The 14770-nt window shown below is 47.6% G+C and overlaps 1 protein-coding gene across 2 annotated transcripts in view; it reads right to left on the reverse strand.

Annotated features, from left to right (window-relative positions):
• The window catches only part of USP20 (ubiquitin specific peptidase 20), a 647940-nt gene that overhangs the window by 411659 nt on the left and 221511 nt on the right, over positions 1–14770 (reverse strand). For both annotated transcript variants that reach the window (XM_085613993.1, XM_085613994.1), the window contains exon 12: positions 4219–4328. In XM_085613993.1, the coding sequence (XP_085470119.1) occupies positions 4219–4328 (110 nt within the window). The remainder of the gene's footprint in view (positions 1–4218; positions 4329–14770) is intronic.

A 14770-nucleotide genomic window follows, 5' to 3' on the forward strand; every position in this document is an offset into this window, starting at 1 on the left:
ATATCCTGCAAACAGAAACAGAATCCTAGACAGAAAACACAGATTTCTCTGAATTTCAGACCAGGAAGAAACTAATCCCATATGTGTTGACTAGGGTCCACTATTTGAGATCAAAGAGAGCTTCCCATCACCCAGCAGGCAACAAGAAGAATTCTTACACAAAGTTGACAGTGTTTCTCTGTTGCACGATATTTCAGGGGTTACCCGTGTCCGGCGATGTGGAAGAGGATCCAAGGCATTCCTCAGAAAGCAGCAAATTCCCTACAGATGGGGGTCCCCTTTCACTGTATGTTTACACTGAATACCAAAGACTAATAGCGAAGCCCACTGAAGAAGCCTGTGATGCACAGAGATTACAAGAACCTAATCACAGTGCTCTGTTTTAACAACATTTTACCCAAAGGCACAGCCTAAACCTTAGAGAGTAGCAGAATCAAATAAAGAATTAAAAACAACAAAGTACTAGAAATCAAAAAGGAGGGTGGAGAACATTAAGTGATCCAAGAACTAAAAAACAGACTGACCTTCCTGCTCAGCTCACTTTAAAGTGACACAGATTCGTACCACGTGGAACCTCAACAGTTCCTGGTGACAGCCCCACCACCAATATCATCTTATGTTCTTCGCTTTTAACTTTCCTACAATAAGCAACTAGGGTTGGAATCGCCAAGACACTTGGTAACCAGAGCTATTCTTTCTACCGTGACTTCATTTGTTAAAAAGGGCGTATAGCAGTGTAGAACTTACAAGTTGGCAACAAAGACCCACAAATCCCATACTGTGGGAGTGGGGAGAGATTTCAGATGTGACATAGTAATTCTAGCCAGAGCAGTAAACTCAAGAGGGTTCCTAAACATTTTTCAGGATAGTGGGTACACCCAATATCACTCCATGCTCATTCAGAATTAAGTCACCACCTTGAACATACAAGTCTTTATTCACAATAAAACAAAGGGCGATATTGAAATGGTTCACAAATAAACAGGATGTGGCGATGCGACAAGAGACCCCATTTTAAATTGTGTTAGTTTCCATCGCAATTTGATAGCAATGTCTAAAATGAGACAAAAGGACTCGCTATCCTTTTTACGTGGTGGCTGGCAGTTCAGTCTCGAAGTGATCCATTGAGATCTAGACAGGAAAATTCTGAAGCTCTGAAGAGGCTTATCAGATAAAAAGATAACTCTAGTCACCAGGTACAACCCTAACAATACATAACAGTTCTATATCAATATTTTTCTCATAATTTAAGGATTTGTTGTAGGAAATGGTTTGATTTTCTTAACCCCTGAGATTGATTGTTCATCAATAGGTCTCATCGCACATGCCACCACAAGTTCGACAGTGCAATTGAGCGATCTAAACGTACTTGATGTATTGAGAGTCCATCATGATGGAAGATGGAGTAGATCTTTTATTAGTTTGCACATTGGATACATACTAGAACCGACTAGTTCTACATCAGTAACATAATTTTCCAATCCACATTACACTCCCTTGTAGATACCATGTGTGGTAAGATTATTCACTAGTCACAATCAATCAATTGCATTTATAAAGCACTCTGCTGCTTTTACAGAAGCGTCCCGGCGCTCAAAGTAGTCACTGAGAACGAACCAGTAGCAAAGAGAATAATCTTGGTTAATCACAACCGAAACGTTACCTGCATGTCCCTCCTAGACTATATTTGCGATCATGCAGTGAAAACAATGATTACAAGTGCTCTATGAAATCATATCTATGGAATATAAAAAAAGAGGTCCTCTGGGGAACAATCAGTGATGTGGCAACAGCATTAATTAGTAGAGAACCTCTTTAACTGCAACACACTTCCTACAAATACAACAAAAGGAACGTGATTTAGAAACTTCAATTTAGAGAGTGGAATGACAACACAAACTAGATTGCCCCTGAAAGACAAAGTGCCCTCAGAGAATAGAGAACAAGCTTGAATACCTCCTCAATAGCAAGGCAGTGGATAAAATATTATTCACACAACAACAGTATTATGAACAAAGAGACAATCCCGATTAATGGCTCACAAGTTCAAAAAACTACAAATTAAAATATTACATTAAAATTGTTCATGACAATAAGGTCCTTCTGCAAAAGAAAACAACAGATATAAGCAAAATATTTCATGTCTATTACAAGTCTTTGTATACTTCTTAGCGATTGGAATCCACCCTTATTAAATCCTACTTCTCAATCTTCATTTTCTTTCAGACAGATCAAGGCATTCAAGCCCAACTAGACTCCCATAATCGAATCAGATGTTAGAGCAGCAATACAAAACCTACTCCATAACATGTCTCTGGGACCAAATTGGTTTACCGAAACATAGTACAAATCTTACCAGCATCTCTTGCTCTGCCGTCTGACGAAGGTTTCCAATTCCTTTTTATACACCAAATAGCTGACAGAAACAAAGATGAAGTCCATTTTGACACTGCTGCTGCAGTCCCAGAGAATCAAAGCTCCTACAAACCCTATAGCCTCACTAAATAATCTTAAAATGTGTACAAGAACGATGGTCTCAGGTGTTAGCCTTATTAGGCCTTCTCTTTAATCAATGATATCAGTCAGGATTCGTTAACGGAAGACAAACCTGAGCCAATATCTGCCTGACTGTTGACTACAAGACATAGTAGAGACCAGCAATACATGATACTCAGTCTTTAGATACCGAAAAGGTATTTAACAGACTTAAATGGTCATTCTTGACCCCTCTGCTTGATAAAACAGACCTTGTCCAAAACATGAAAATACACTTAGTCAAATTTTAAATGGAAATCGACGAGAATCAAATTAAACTGCAAGGGCGGTTGACCTCAAATCTGAGAAACTGGGCTCGAGTCTCGGCAACACCACTCAACATCCTGTGATTCTGGGAAAATCACTTAATCTCCCTGTGGCTAACAAAAATGAATGTGTCCTTATGTAATGCAACTGGTGCCCATGTAAAGTGCTCCAATGTCTTCGGGTCGAGTTTGAGCTTTATAAAAAAGAAGAAAAAAGTTGTATCTAAGATATAAGCAATATTACAACACCAATTTATAAATTATAAAGAGAACCATCTCATTAAAAAGGAGGCAGAGCTCAACAAGGAAATTTCAGACGAGGGACACAAATGGAGAAGGCACCCTACGTATACCATATCTTGCCAAAACAAGGAAAGCAACTAAAATCCTGATGCTGTGGTATCTCACATCAGCTGTACTAGTATCAGTGTTCAGGAGGTCCAGGAAATGTCAGAGAGGATAATATCATTATAAAAAGGGATAAAGTAGAGCAAATGTCTTAATAATTTTAATCACCGTCACTGTTAAAGGCAAAACCTATTACCGCAACTCTTTGGATCTCGATTTGTTTGCAAATTCCCATCCCTTATTATTATCCAACCAAAATGTTTGCCACCCGGGAAAACAGAATATTGATGTCCAACTCTTCTAATCAATACATCATTATATGAGACGTACTAAAATAGCTACTTCAGCTTGGACAAAAATCTAATAAATAAAGCTGATAAAAAACAGAAAGAAAGGTAAAGTAGATGTCCAAAACAGCCTGCTACCAATATTTATTATAAAGGAGGTAGAGTTTTAGAAGTTTTTTTTACTAGACAATCAACAACCAGTCCACTCCTCTCCCCACCCCCACTGTTCAGCCCCTCAATGGTAGATCTTGTTGCCCCGCAATGTTCAGTATGGTGGCTCTTCCTGTGAGAGGCACTGGTGCAGCAATGCTCTGAAACAGTTCTCAAAAACATACCTCACACACAAGTCTATAGCAGTAGTTGAGATGCAGATTTTCAGTGCATTTCGACCCTAATAAATCCTATAGGATGTCGTGCCATAGGAAGCATTGAGCAAGTGAGGCAATGCATAATCATTATGACACATCACAGGAGATGCACAGTCAGGATGGGCTGCATGCATGAGCCACGTCAAGCCAAAGGTGATTTACTACAATATTCTTAGAATGGGATGTGTACACAGTGCTCCTGGTCATGGATGTCATACTGCCTTCATCTTTGGATCAGCTGCCTGCAAGACATAGAGCCAGTCAAAGTACAAGAATCTCAAAATGATGTGCATGTGGCTACTTGGTCTCGGGTAACTCATGGTACCATCATCAGGATGGTACAAGACTGTAAATGTTATCATGTGCCATCACCTTAGGTCACACACAGTCAGGATGGATTATGCACACACTTACTCTGTCGCATGTCAGACACTGCACCAGGCTGAGGATAGAGCCATCAAAGATGTCAGAGATCACACTGCGGTAGCGAAGTTCCTTTTTCTTCCCTCTAGACTGCATCTGGGCTGAAACCAAAGTCAAACACCATCAGAACATCAGTGTATTAAATCAAACATTGCCACATCGCTGATGCATTAAGAATGGCTTCAGTACATGCAACATCATCATCCCTAACTCATCCGCAGGTTGCACACTACTCACAAGGTACAAATATATCCTGGAGACCACAACTACCAGTCTTAGTCAAACTGAAGTCCCATTCTCTAGCAAGGCACTAAAACACCTCACAGTATCCCTGCACTCACCACTGAATACAGGAAACACATGGACTTTCAGGAATAGGCAGCCATGTTGGGGAAATATGACAACACTAGCAAGACAAGACATGCAGCCTATGCCCTACTGGAAGAATGTACACAGGCTCACACAAATCAGCACACACAATCCCACATGCAGTATAAAACAAAAAATGAGCACACCACCAGACAAATACATTTCAACTCACAGAGTACTGAGCTGCATTTGCAAACAGGACCCAATGTAACTTGCACATAGAGAACTCAACCAGCATAGAGGCTTTCACGTACATCAATCACCAAGCCTAGCTAGCACACAGCATTCCTCCTAGCAGTCTAAATCACTTGCATCAGAGCCCAACTCAGTCTGACCTGCTGACACACTAAATACCAAAATAAGGGCTTTCCCAAATACAAGAAAAAAGTACATGGTGGTTAAAAAAAACACACAAAAAATAAAACGCAAAGGCGTCAATCCCTTGCCCCTTGAAACTCCACCTTAACAACTCTCAAAAAGCTTTGAAATCTAGCCTCTTTAAAGAGAAAGATCTAATAACTTGCATGAAGGGACCAGACCCTTTTAGTTTGCCTATGAACCTTCCTCACACTCTAATGATGACTCAATTACTGAAACTATCTGCACATCAGTGCTGCGGAGGCTCCGTCAAAACGTTACAGCATTGCAAATGAACACACCCTTTCTCACATACAAATGACTCACCCAGAATGTAGAATAAGCACTTAGCCCAACCTACATACAGCAGAAATTCATTCTCTGCAGCAGCTTAAATAACTCAAATCTTCAAAGCCTTGCTCCTTGCATGGAGCCTAATATTTATTGCCCACGTCAACCATTAATTTAAGGGGGCGTGGCTTGGCGCCAGCCGAAGATGGCCGCTGCTTGATGGGGCTCCGTGGCGGCTCGGGAGAAGTGTGGCTCACCCGGCGGACTTTTTCTCTCTTTGCTGCTTCCTGTGTATCGGAATTATGAGGGGACACACTCTGCCATCATTTGAGTCCTTTCTGCGATGTTGGTGAGCACTTTTGAAGATAAACGCGATCAATGCATTTTTTCCTCATCTCGCGGCCGCCATTTTATGTCTTAAGACGCCCATTGCCTTAGCGCTCTCTCGATGAAGAGTGTTTTTTCAGGGGCTTTTATTTACTATATAACCCTGCATTTTAGTTTTCAAATATGCAGTTTTTAACGCTGGAGATATGTTAAAGCCTTCACTTGACCCCCATTCTGGAAAATGAGCTTTTTGTAGACTGTCTGTTCTCACTGGCATTTTATGGGAGAAATGTGATATCTGCTGCTCCTCCTCTTCACAGAACTGCCTCCTCTTGACATACTCTACGCTTAGCCATTCTCTACGCTTAGCCAGTGAGTTACTAGTTTTTTCTCAGTCATTTTTTCTCCTCAAATATATGCGCATTGTGATTTCTTTGCAGAAAAATTACTTGAGGCAGACAGCGTTACATTCCTAATTGCTATTGTATGGGGAGAACAAAATCTCGACGCAGTGCTGTTGGTCCTCCTGTCCCTTTTTCCTCTTTGGCAGATCATAATCCCTACTCTATTCTCTCAACCAATATGGACAAAATTGAAAATCCTACGTCGTCGCCTCAGGTGAACGCTATGGCATTGTTAGCTCATACTGAACTCTCCCAAACTACTCTTGCTCCAAAAGTACGTACCACTACCAGTAAACGAGTTAAAACGAATCCTCCGTAGCCTGCCTCATCTCCTACACCAGACACTATGGAGGTGTTGCTTGAGAGATACGTGCTCTTCGTCCATATATGAAAGAGACAAACAGAAGTCTTCAATCCTTAGATGACAAATGGTCTTCTATGGACAACAAGATCATTCAGATGGAACGACGAATAGATTCTGTCCAAGATGTAGTCCATCTAGTACCCGCTGTACAATCTGATGTTCTCTTTCTTCAGAAGCAGGCGGAAAATTTCAAAAATCGCAGCCATCGCAATAATCTTCGCATTTATGGCCTAGCGGAAGGTTTGGAAGGTTCAGATCCCATCGCTTTCTTCAAAACCTTTCTTCCACAGGTCCTCGGTCTCCCTTTGTCTCCTGCCTTGAACATCCAGCAAGCTCACCGTTTGGGTCGGAATCCAACTACAGCATCCTCTTAGTTTAAACCTAGAGGAGTTATTTGTTTTTTTAGAGAATTACTAATTAAGGGTCTTACAATCTGCTAAATCAAAAGATCGTATTTCCTGGCAGACCTCCACCCTCTTTTTTGCTCAGGACTATGCCAAGACAACAGCAGAACGTCAGAAGAAATTCCTTGCTATGCGACCAGCTCTACGTACTCTCAATGCTCGATATGGACTTTTCCACCCTGCCTCTTGAAAGTTACATACCGGAATAAAACGACGACTAATGAAGATCCTGCTTTGCTCCAGAGATTCTTGGACCAATGCCGTCAAAAATGATATGGATACATCTCGTTTTGTCCCTGTTTAATTGTGGCCCTCTCATGTCTCTTTGTGCCTTTCACATCAAAACATTTTGTTATTTCATCTCTCTTTTTTATCCGTTAGGTGCAGTAATTTTGCGTATGTGATCTATGATCTCCCTGGTCTGTTCTGGATGATGTCCTCCTTCCCTGATCCGCCCTGAGTCGCCCGGTCAGCTGTGCCATTTTTCCTATGTGGCTTCACCACCCTCATCCTTTCATGTTATTTGTAGTAAGTCAGTATGTTTTTGAATCTTCTACCTTGCTGTCTTTCTTCGATGTATTTATCTTCATCTCTTCATTGTATTTTCTCCATCTTTCTTCCCTTAATTCTGAATCTCCTTGTTGCTTAATGTACGAGTTACTTACCTTTGGTAACGATGTATCTGGTAGAGACGATTCTAGCCGCAGATTCTTTCACGTAGAATTATCCCCAGGCGTGAGACTGGATCCGGAAAACATTTTGCCCAGCATCCCTGTGCGCCGGGGGGACAGCATCACACGACTCTGCCCAGGCGTCGTCAGCGCACGTGATGTCAGCAGTCACATAAGTCTCACCCCGGCACACCTACGTCAGTTTTCTTCAGAGAACTTTTCCGCGCCACAAAGCGGAGTCAGCAGACAAAACTGTGAGAGTATAGGAACAGTGTGCGAAAGAGCAGAAAAAGGAATGGTGAGGAACAACACCATAAAGAGCAGTGCCCGGCACTGCAGTACCCAAAGGAAGGTAAAGAATAAAGAACAGAGCAGCAACCCTGCCAGTACAGAGACAGCCCCCTCCCCCCCGGAGACAAGGGACATATGTAAAAATGTCACGATAACATGCAACAGGATTACAACCCCAACCAAAGGCAAGGAAGGGGAACCAGTCAGGGACACACAGGGACCGACAAAACTCCAAGGCATCCCCATCACAGAGCATGACAACCCCCATCAGGAACAAGAGCAGAGGCACAGCCAAAAAGCCCCAACCTCAAGGATCGCAAAGAGCCAGAAGTACCAACAAACCTATCCTCCCATGTGACAACGGGGAGGAAAAAGGGACAGCCTGACAGAAAGAGGGAAAGAATGTACTCATAGAAGACACAGCCACCCCCAGGGAAGCGAGTGCAAATGACCAAAATCACAAGCCCTCGCAGAACGAGGAGGAAGGAAGGGCCGTGAAGGAATCTGTGGCTAGAATCGTCTCTACCAGATACATCGTTACCGAAGGTAAGTAACTCGGACATCTGATAAGAGACTACTAGCCGCAGATTCCTTCACGTAGAATAGATACCCTAGCCATACCCAAGGGAAAGGAGGGTCTGCAAGAGAACCCCACCCACCGGGGCAGGACAGAGGACCGCCCGGGGGCCGAGTCCAAAACAGGAAGAGGAGCCCCGTCCCCCAGGCAAGGGGAAACGAAGTGAAGAAGATAACCAGTCCCCACTCAGCAGAAGAAACAAGGCAAGGCGCAAAGAGACCAAACACCCCACGGCCACATGAGGCAACAAAACCTCCGCCCAAGGCCAAGGCAAGGAAAGGAGCACCGAAGGAGAAGAGCAACCTAGAGACTCCAAGGAGAAGAGGAAGAGCAAAGGCAATCCCAGACAGGATGGTGCCGAAGGAGAAGAGCAACCTAGAGACGCCAAGGAGAAGAGGCAGAGCAAAGGCAGTCCCAGACAGGATGGCGCTGGTGGCAAGAAGCAGGCAGAAGACGAAAAGGGGAACTCAAGGTCACCCAGGAAGAATCGTCCAACACCCCGCAGGGACAAACTGCGCCCGCAAGAGGGTCCAGAAGTCAGGGACCATCCCCCCCACACGGAGAAGAGGTAAAGCCGAGTGCAAGGCTCACCGGAAGCAGCGGAGAAGGCAGAATGACAGTCCCACTAAAGCCCCACAAGGGCACAACGGTGCAGAAAGAACAAGAGGGCGGCCCTGGCAAGCTCCGCCAGATGCCAGGGACACCACAGAACGAACACTCAAAGCAAAAAGGCGAAGAAGAAGGTTGCATCCGCAACATACCATAACACCACGAAGAGCAGAAACCCACAGGCGACCACAACTCCCCAGCACATACAAGAGCTATATAACAGCCAACCCTGCCCCACATGGGGCATGTCATATCCCAAGACATGGTAACCTCTTAAGAAGAAACTTCCGCAGCAGAGGACAACAAAAAAGACCTGCTGCAAAAAACCCCGCAGGAGGCCTATCAAGCAGCCAGAGGGGAACGCAGAAGGCCCAATCTCAGGCCCAGCATGGTGAGAAAAACCCAAAGGAAAAACACACAGTCAAAAAGGACTGGCCAGCAGCCAACAGAACCACAACCTCAGCCTGACAACCGGGGAGACCCGCCCCAACAGAAGAACAGCTCCAAGAACCAGAGAAACACGCCGGTCACTGAGGAGGAGAAGAAGGAGGGGGAGGAGGAGGAGGAGGAGGAGGAGGAGGAGGAAGCAATCCTGGCTGAAGAGGGGTGAAACCCCGAAACCGGTCCTAGGATGCTTGATTCCGGTCCAGGGAAGACATGGCTTGGCAGTTCGGGCTGGACTGTTCCCATGAGGCACAGGGTCAAGACTGATTTGCATATGGCCATGTCTGAACTGGGGTGGCGTGGTGAGCAAAATAACAATGGATTAAACGCAGATCTGTGACTGGGGGTGAATGTTTTGCCAATGTGCAACATTCCATCCATCATCTTGAGTGTTTTGGAGGACGAAGCCCTGCCACGAACCTCTGGATGGCTGAGTCCGCAGGGGCATGGAACAAAAGAGCACCATCGAAGGGAAGGTCCACCAGCCGTTCTCGAACATTCTCCGGGAACACACTGTCCCGAAGCCAGGCATGGCGACGAAGGGCAACCGAATAAGCCATGGCACGACCCAGCACCTCCGAGATGTCCAGAGCGGAGCGAAGGATAAACGCCGCCAGCTCCCGACCATCCAAGACGTGATGTCTCAAATCCACACAAGCACCCTCCTGAGAAGTGGCAGACATAAGGGACTCCGCTGAGTCCCACAAGCAAGAAGTGGCCCTAGCCAAAACACACAGTGTGTTAAGGGCCAGCAGAGCCACACTGGTTGAGGCGAACATATTGCGCCCCCAAGAGTCCAGCCAGCGGGCCTCTCGTGAAGGGGCAGACAGCAGCGGCAAAGCAGGAAAGGCAGACTGCAAAAGGGGGCCTCTGGTCGAAGGGTGAAGAGAAAGGCACACCGGATCACACGGTGCCAGATAGTGGCGGTGCAGAAGGTGCCGGGGCACTGGGTCCCCTGTGGCGGGACGGCCCCAAGTAGCCAAGAGAGAAGAGTGGAGTGAACCCTCGAAGGGAAGCAACAGTACCCTACCACCAGAGCCCTGATGGAGAACCTCCAGAAGATGATCTGCGGGAAAATGGGTAGCTGGATCACCCAATGCGCAAAAATCCCACAGCTGTGGAAACAGCACGGGCGAAAGCTGCACCCGCCTCCGTAGGGCCCCGCAGAGGGGAAAGCAGCTCCTCGTTAAGGGACGGCTGCAAGCTAAGGCGGCCATCCCCCAAGCCAACCAGAGGAAGGAATGGCCAAGGCCGAAAGGAAGGAAGAGGGACCGAAGAGTGGGGGACTTGCGGCTCCTCCAGCGAAGACCACGGCTGTGGAGACGGCGAGGAGCCACCTTTAGACGACGTCAGGGAAAAAGCCACCCCACGGCGGCCCGTCTCCGGCGAGGATGACACCAGCAGCCGCCGAACCTCTGGAGAAGGGGAGGCGTCCGAAGACGAGTCCAAGACGGAGGAGACGCCGGGGCGACCTCCGACACAGCACACGGCGCAGGAGACCGGAGCCGGAACGGCGCCGACCTGACCTCCGACTAGGCAGCCGCCTGCGTGGAGGGACGAGAAGGGCCCGGGGAGGGACGAGGAGACCCCCGTCAGCCGCGACTCGTGACAGGGCAAGATAGGCCCTCCGCTGACCCATGTGGCGCCGCCAGGGCCAGTAGCTGCCGGCGCCGTAGGGGCATCACCTTGGACAATATCGCCGCCTGTCCCGAGGACCAAGAGGGGCTCGGGCAAATAGGGCCCTCTGCCGACCCCTGTGGCGCAGCCAGGGCCAGCAGCCGCTGTCGCCGCCGCGGCGTCACCTCGGCCAAGGCCGCTGCCTGTACCGAGGACCAAGAGGGGCTCAGGGGTGCGACCCGAGCCCCGGCGACCTCCCGCGACACCACAGGGACTCCCGCAGGAGTTTGTGGGGAAGCAGAGGCACCTTGGTCCGAAGGAGGGACCCCCGAAGGGCCGCACCCCAAAAAGCACCACAGCCTCCGAGCCTGGATCCGAACCAGTCGGCGCCGGGGCCAGAGCCACCAGCGACGCCGCAGAGGGCCCCGCACACTGCAAGGGATCCGCCAACGTCCCAGGAGGGGAAGGAGGAGGAGGAGGAGAAGCCAGCGAGGCCTGCAAAGCCGGCGCATATGTCTCCATCTGGGCTCTGTCGCCCCTAGGCCGGGAAACCGCGGATAAGGGAACGACACACGGGGCCGCACCACCCGCTGAGAGCCAACGCCCCCTACAGGCTGGAACCCGACCCTCGGAGACAAACTGCGATACTTACCAAGAGGTGAGCGACGCACTTGCTACCTAGGAGAAGATCGAAGTCGGCGAGGGAAGACGCAGGTCCAAGAACTCTCCTCAGGGTCGGGCGAGATGACGATGCCAACCTGGACACACGAGCCGACAGAAGTTTCATCCGGCGCTCACGCCGGGACTTCGGCTTCATCTGCTTGCACGCCTCACAATCAGTCATGGTGCTCCTCTAAACACCACATACAGATGGGAAGAGGATCCGTTGCCAACATGAGGCGGCCACACGACGAACAAGTTTTAAAGCCCGAAGGCATTCGCACACTGTTCCCACACACGCAGCAATAGCAGAAGGGAAAGGCCTAAACAGGCCCAGAGCACAACCCGGATCCGCGTTGCATGCGGAAAAGGAAAAAGCTGACGTAGGCGCGCCGGGGTGGGACTTATGTCACCTCGCTGACGTCATGTGCGCGGACGACACCTGGGTGGAGTCGCGTGATGCAGTCCCCCGGCGTGCAGGGATGCTGGGCAAAATGTTTTCCTGATCCAGTCTCACGCCTGGGGATAATTCTTCGTGAAGGAATCTGCGGCTCTATCAGATGATGCCATTTTGTTCGCTTTCCTCTTTATTTCCTCTAGCTCTTTCTCTTCTTTCTTTTTTCCTTTTTCTGTTACTTTCCTTTTCTCCTTCATCTCTATACTCTGTTACATAACTACATTCCTGTTTCTCTTTCTAAGCAATTTATTATTATCTGGTATAGCTGCAGATTTATTGTACTATTCATCGATATATTTCACTGCTCTTCAAATTTCAATTGTTATATTGATTATTACGCATTGTTTCTATTGTTCCATTTCTTATAAATGGCGGTAAAAGTTGTCTCAGGGAACGTTAAAGATTTAGGTTCCCCAATCAAACATCAGAGAGTTCTTTCCCATTTGTCTAATTTACAATGTGATATAGCTTTGTTACAAGAGACTCATGTTGTAGAGAAAGAAATTCTTAAAACTTAAAAAAGATTATGGGTTGGTAAAGTTTTGCATCCCCAGCTACAGAAAGAGAAAGGGTATGCAGTTCCTGATATAGGAGGGCTGAGAAGGGGAGAAGGGGGACTGGAAAGGTCACTGACTACACACGGGTAGTATTAGTGAGAAAGGGGAGGAACTGGGAAGTTCTTCCTTTCAGAATATGGGCCCTCGCACGTCCAACCTGCTGGGTGTCATGCTTCATCATCGGGCATGCTCCTCGTCGGGTCGGTGCTGCAATACCCGACGGGCACCCTATGCAGGGTCTCCTTGGCGGAGATCTTTTTATTCCTTGCCATATGGTGCAGTGGGTGTAAGGGGCCTTGGAAGTCTAGGAGTGCAAAAGTGTGAATTAAAACAGGGAAATGGAAGAGTTAGGTAAATTAGACTTTAATAGTCCTGCCTTCCCCCTGATTAAAAATGGAATTGGAGACTCACAGCTATAATGCTGCAGGGTGTTGCGCTCAGTCTCATTTGGTTGACATGTTTCTTGCCAGTTAAGTCAGGATGATCTAGTGGCAATTTCTCAGGACCTAGAAAGAAAGTAACTCTACACTAAAAATTTGATTGCATAGGCGTGTACTAGCCTAATTGTAATTGTAAAGAGAACTTACCGTTCTGCCAATTCCTCCGGATCAGAGAGGCCATATTGGAATATAATCACCCACTGAGACACTCACAAGCGCGACATCCTATACGCCAGAATCCAATAGGATTAGAAACATTATTCGTAAGCACGGGGCATCCTCAATACTGGTGATTTACAACTGCCAACACCCAGGTTTGCTTTCAAGAGAACCAGTAACCTTAAAGACATACTGATCCACACCAGACATAAGATCAAAACTGTCCGAACACAGAGAGCTCTGTGGGACCTCCCACCAGTCCTGGGACACTACCCCTGTGGCTCCTGCGCAGCTTGCTCACTGACCAAACCCACAAAGGAAATCACCTTCTCCAATAACTTCACTTGGAAACTGACAAAACATACCAATTGTAATACCACCAATTGCATCTACTTGCTTTCATGCCCTTGCCGCCTCTGGTAAGTGGGCATGACCACCAGAGCCGCAAAGACACGCATGAGTGAGCATAAGAGCAATATTAGATGCCACGGAGTTCCTACCAAACTCTACACACAATTTGAGACTGCTAGACACACTTGCGACAACATGAGTTGGGTGATATTGGAAGCACATCTGTCCATTTCCCCAGCAGCCCTTTTTAAGATCGACCAGAGATGGATCTATTGTCTGGCCACTGATAAACACGGGCTCAACAAAGATATCCCCTGGAGTAGCCTTAACAGGGCTTAGCCACATCCCGTGTGACATCACACACATTACTGGTGGTCTATTGCCCCACTTTAACTCACCCCATGACGGTATCCCAATTGTAGCTTATATCCCAGACAGCGCTATTTGCATTTTCCATGACGGCACTTGTATTGACTCAGGATATTGTGCAACAATGGCCTCCATAAACATCGCAATAACGCGTTGTTTTGCACCTTTTAAGATGACGCCCGGAGTGAGTCATGATACCCTGCCAATATAGCCGCTACATTTTCCCACTCCTCTCCACCGCTGTGGATTGACGCACTAGTCTTCGGCTCCCTTGACGGAACTCCACCCGCACTGTGCGCGACTTTTTAAACCCCATGCCCGGACGGGATCATTACCTCCCGGATCCGGCAGTGTGGGGTAGGTCACTCGTCACTTGGGCACAGTTTCTTGGTAAGTACAATTCCCCCCGTATGGTCTGGAATTAAACTGTTGGTAACCTGCTCGTACGAGGACACCCGTAAGGCCCAGGCCTGAGCGCTGATTATTGGCGGCAGCAGTAATCCCGCGAGCCTGTGAGCGTACTCTCCGAGTCAAATCCTTGAGCTCCGTTCACAGGCCCCCTGCTGGTCCGATGTGCGGTGTGGCTGCCTCCCATTCGGGGGGCAGCGTAGGCTGGCTGGGTCTGGGTGACTTGCCATGGGGCCGGGAGCAACTTTTACTCATCCGTGGGACTGACTGAGCTGCCTCACTTCTGCCTCTCGCTACTACCGGAGGCTGACAACTGGGCCACCGATACAAGCGTGCCCACGATACACGCTCCTAATTCCTGCAACTTAAAAAAAAATATTCTAAGAAAAAATATTCTAACTTCTTTCCTTTATGGTC

This window comes from Triturus cristatus, chromosome 1_2 (genome assembly GCF_964204655.1).
Source record: "Triturus cristatus chromosome 1_2, aTriCri1.1, whole genome shotgun sequence".
In the NCBI taxonomy this organism is placed as follows: Eukaryota; Metazoa; Chordata; class Amphibia; order Caudata; family Salamandridae; genus Triturus; species Triturus cristatus.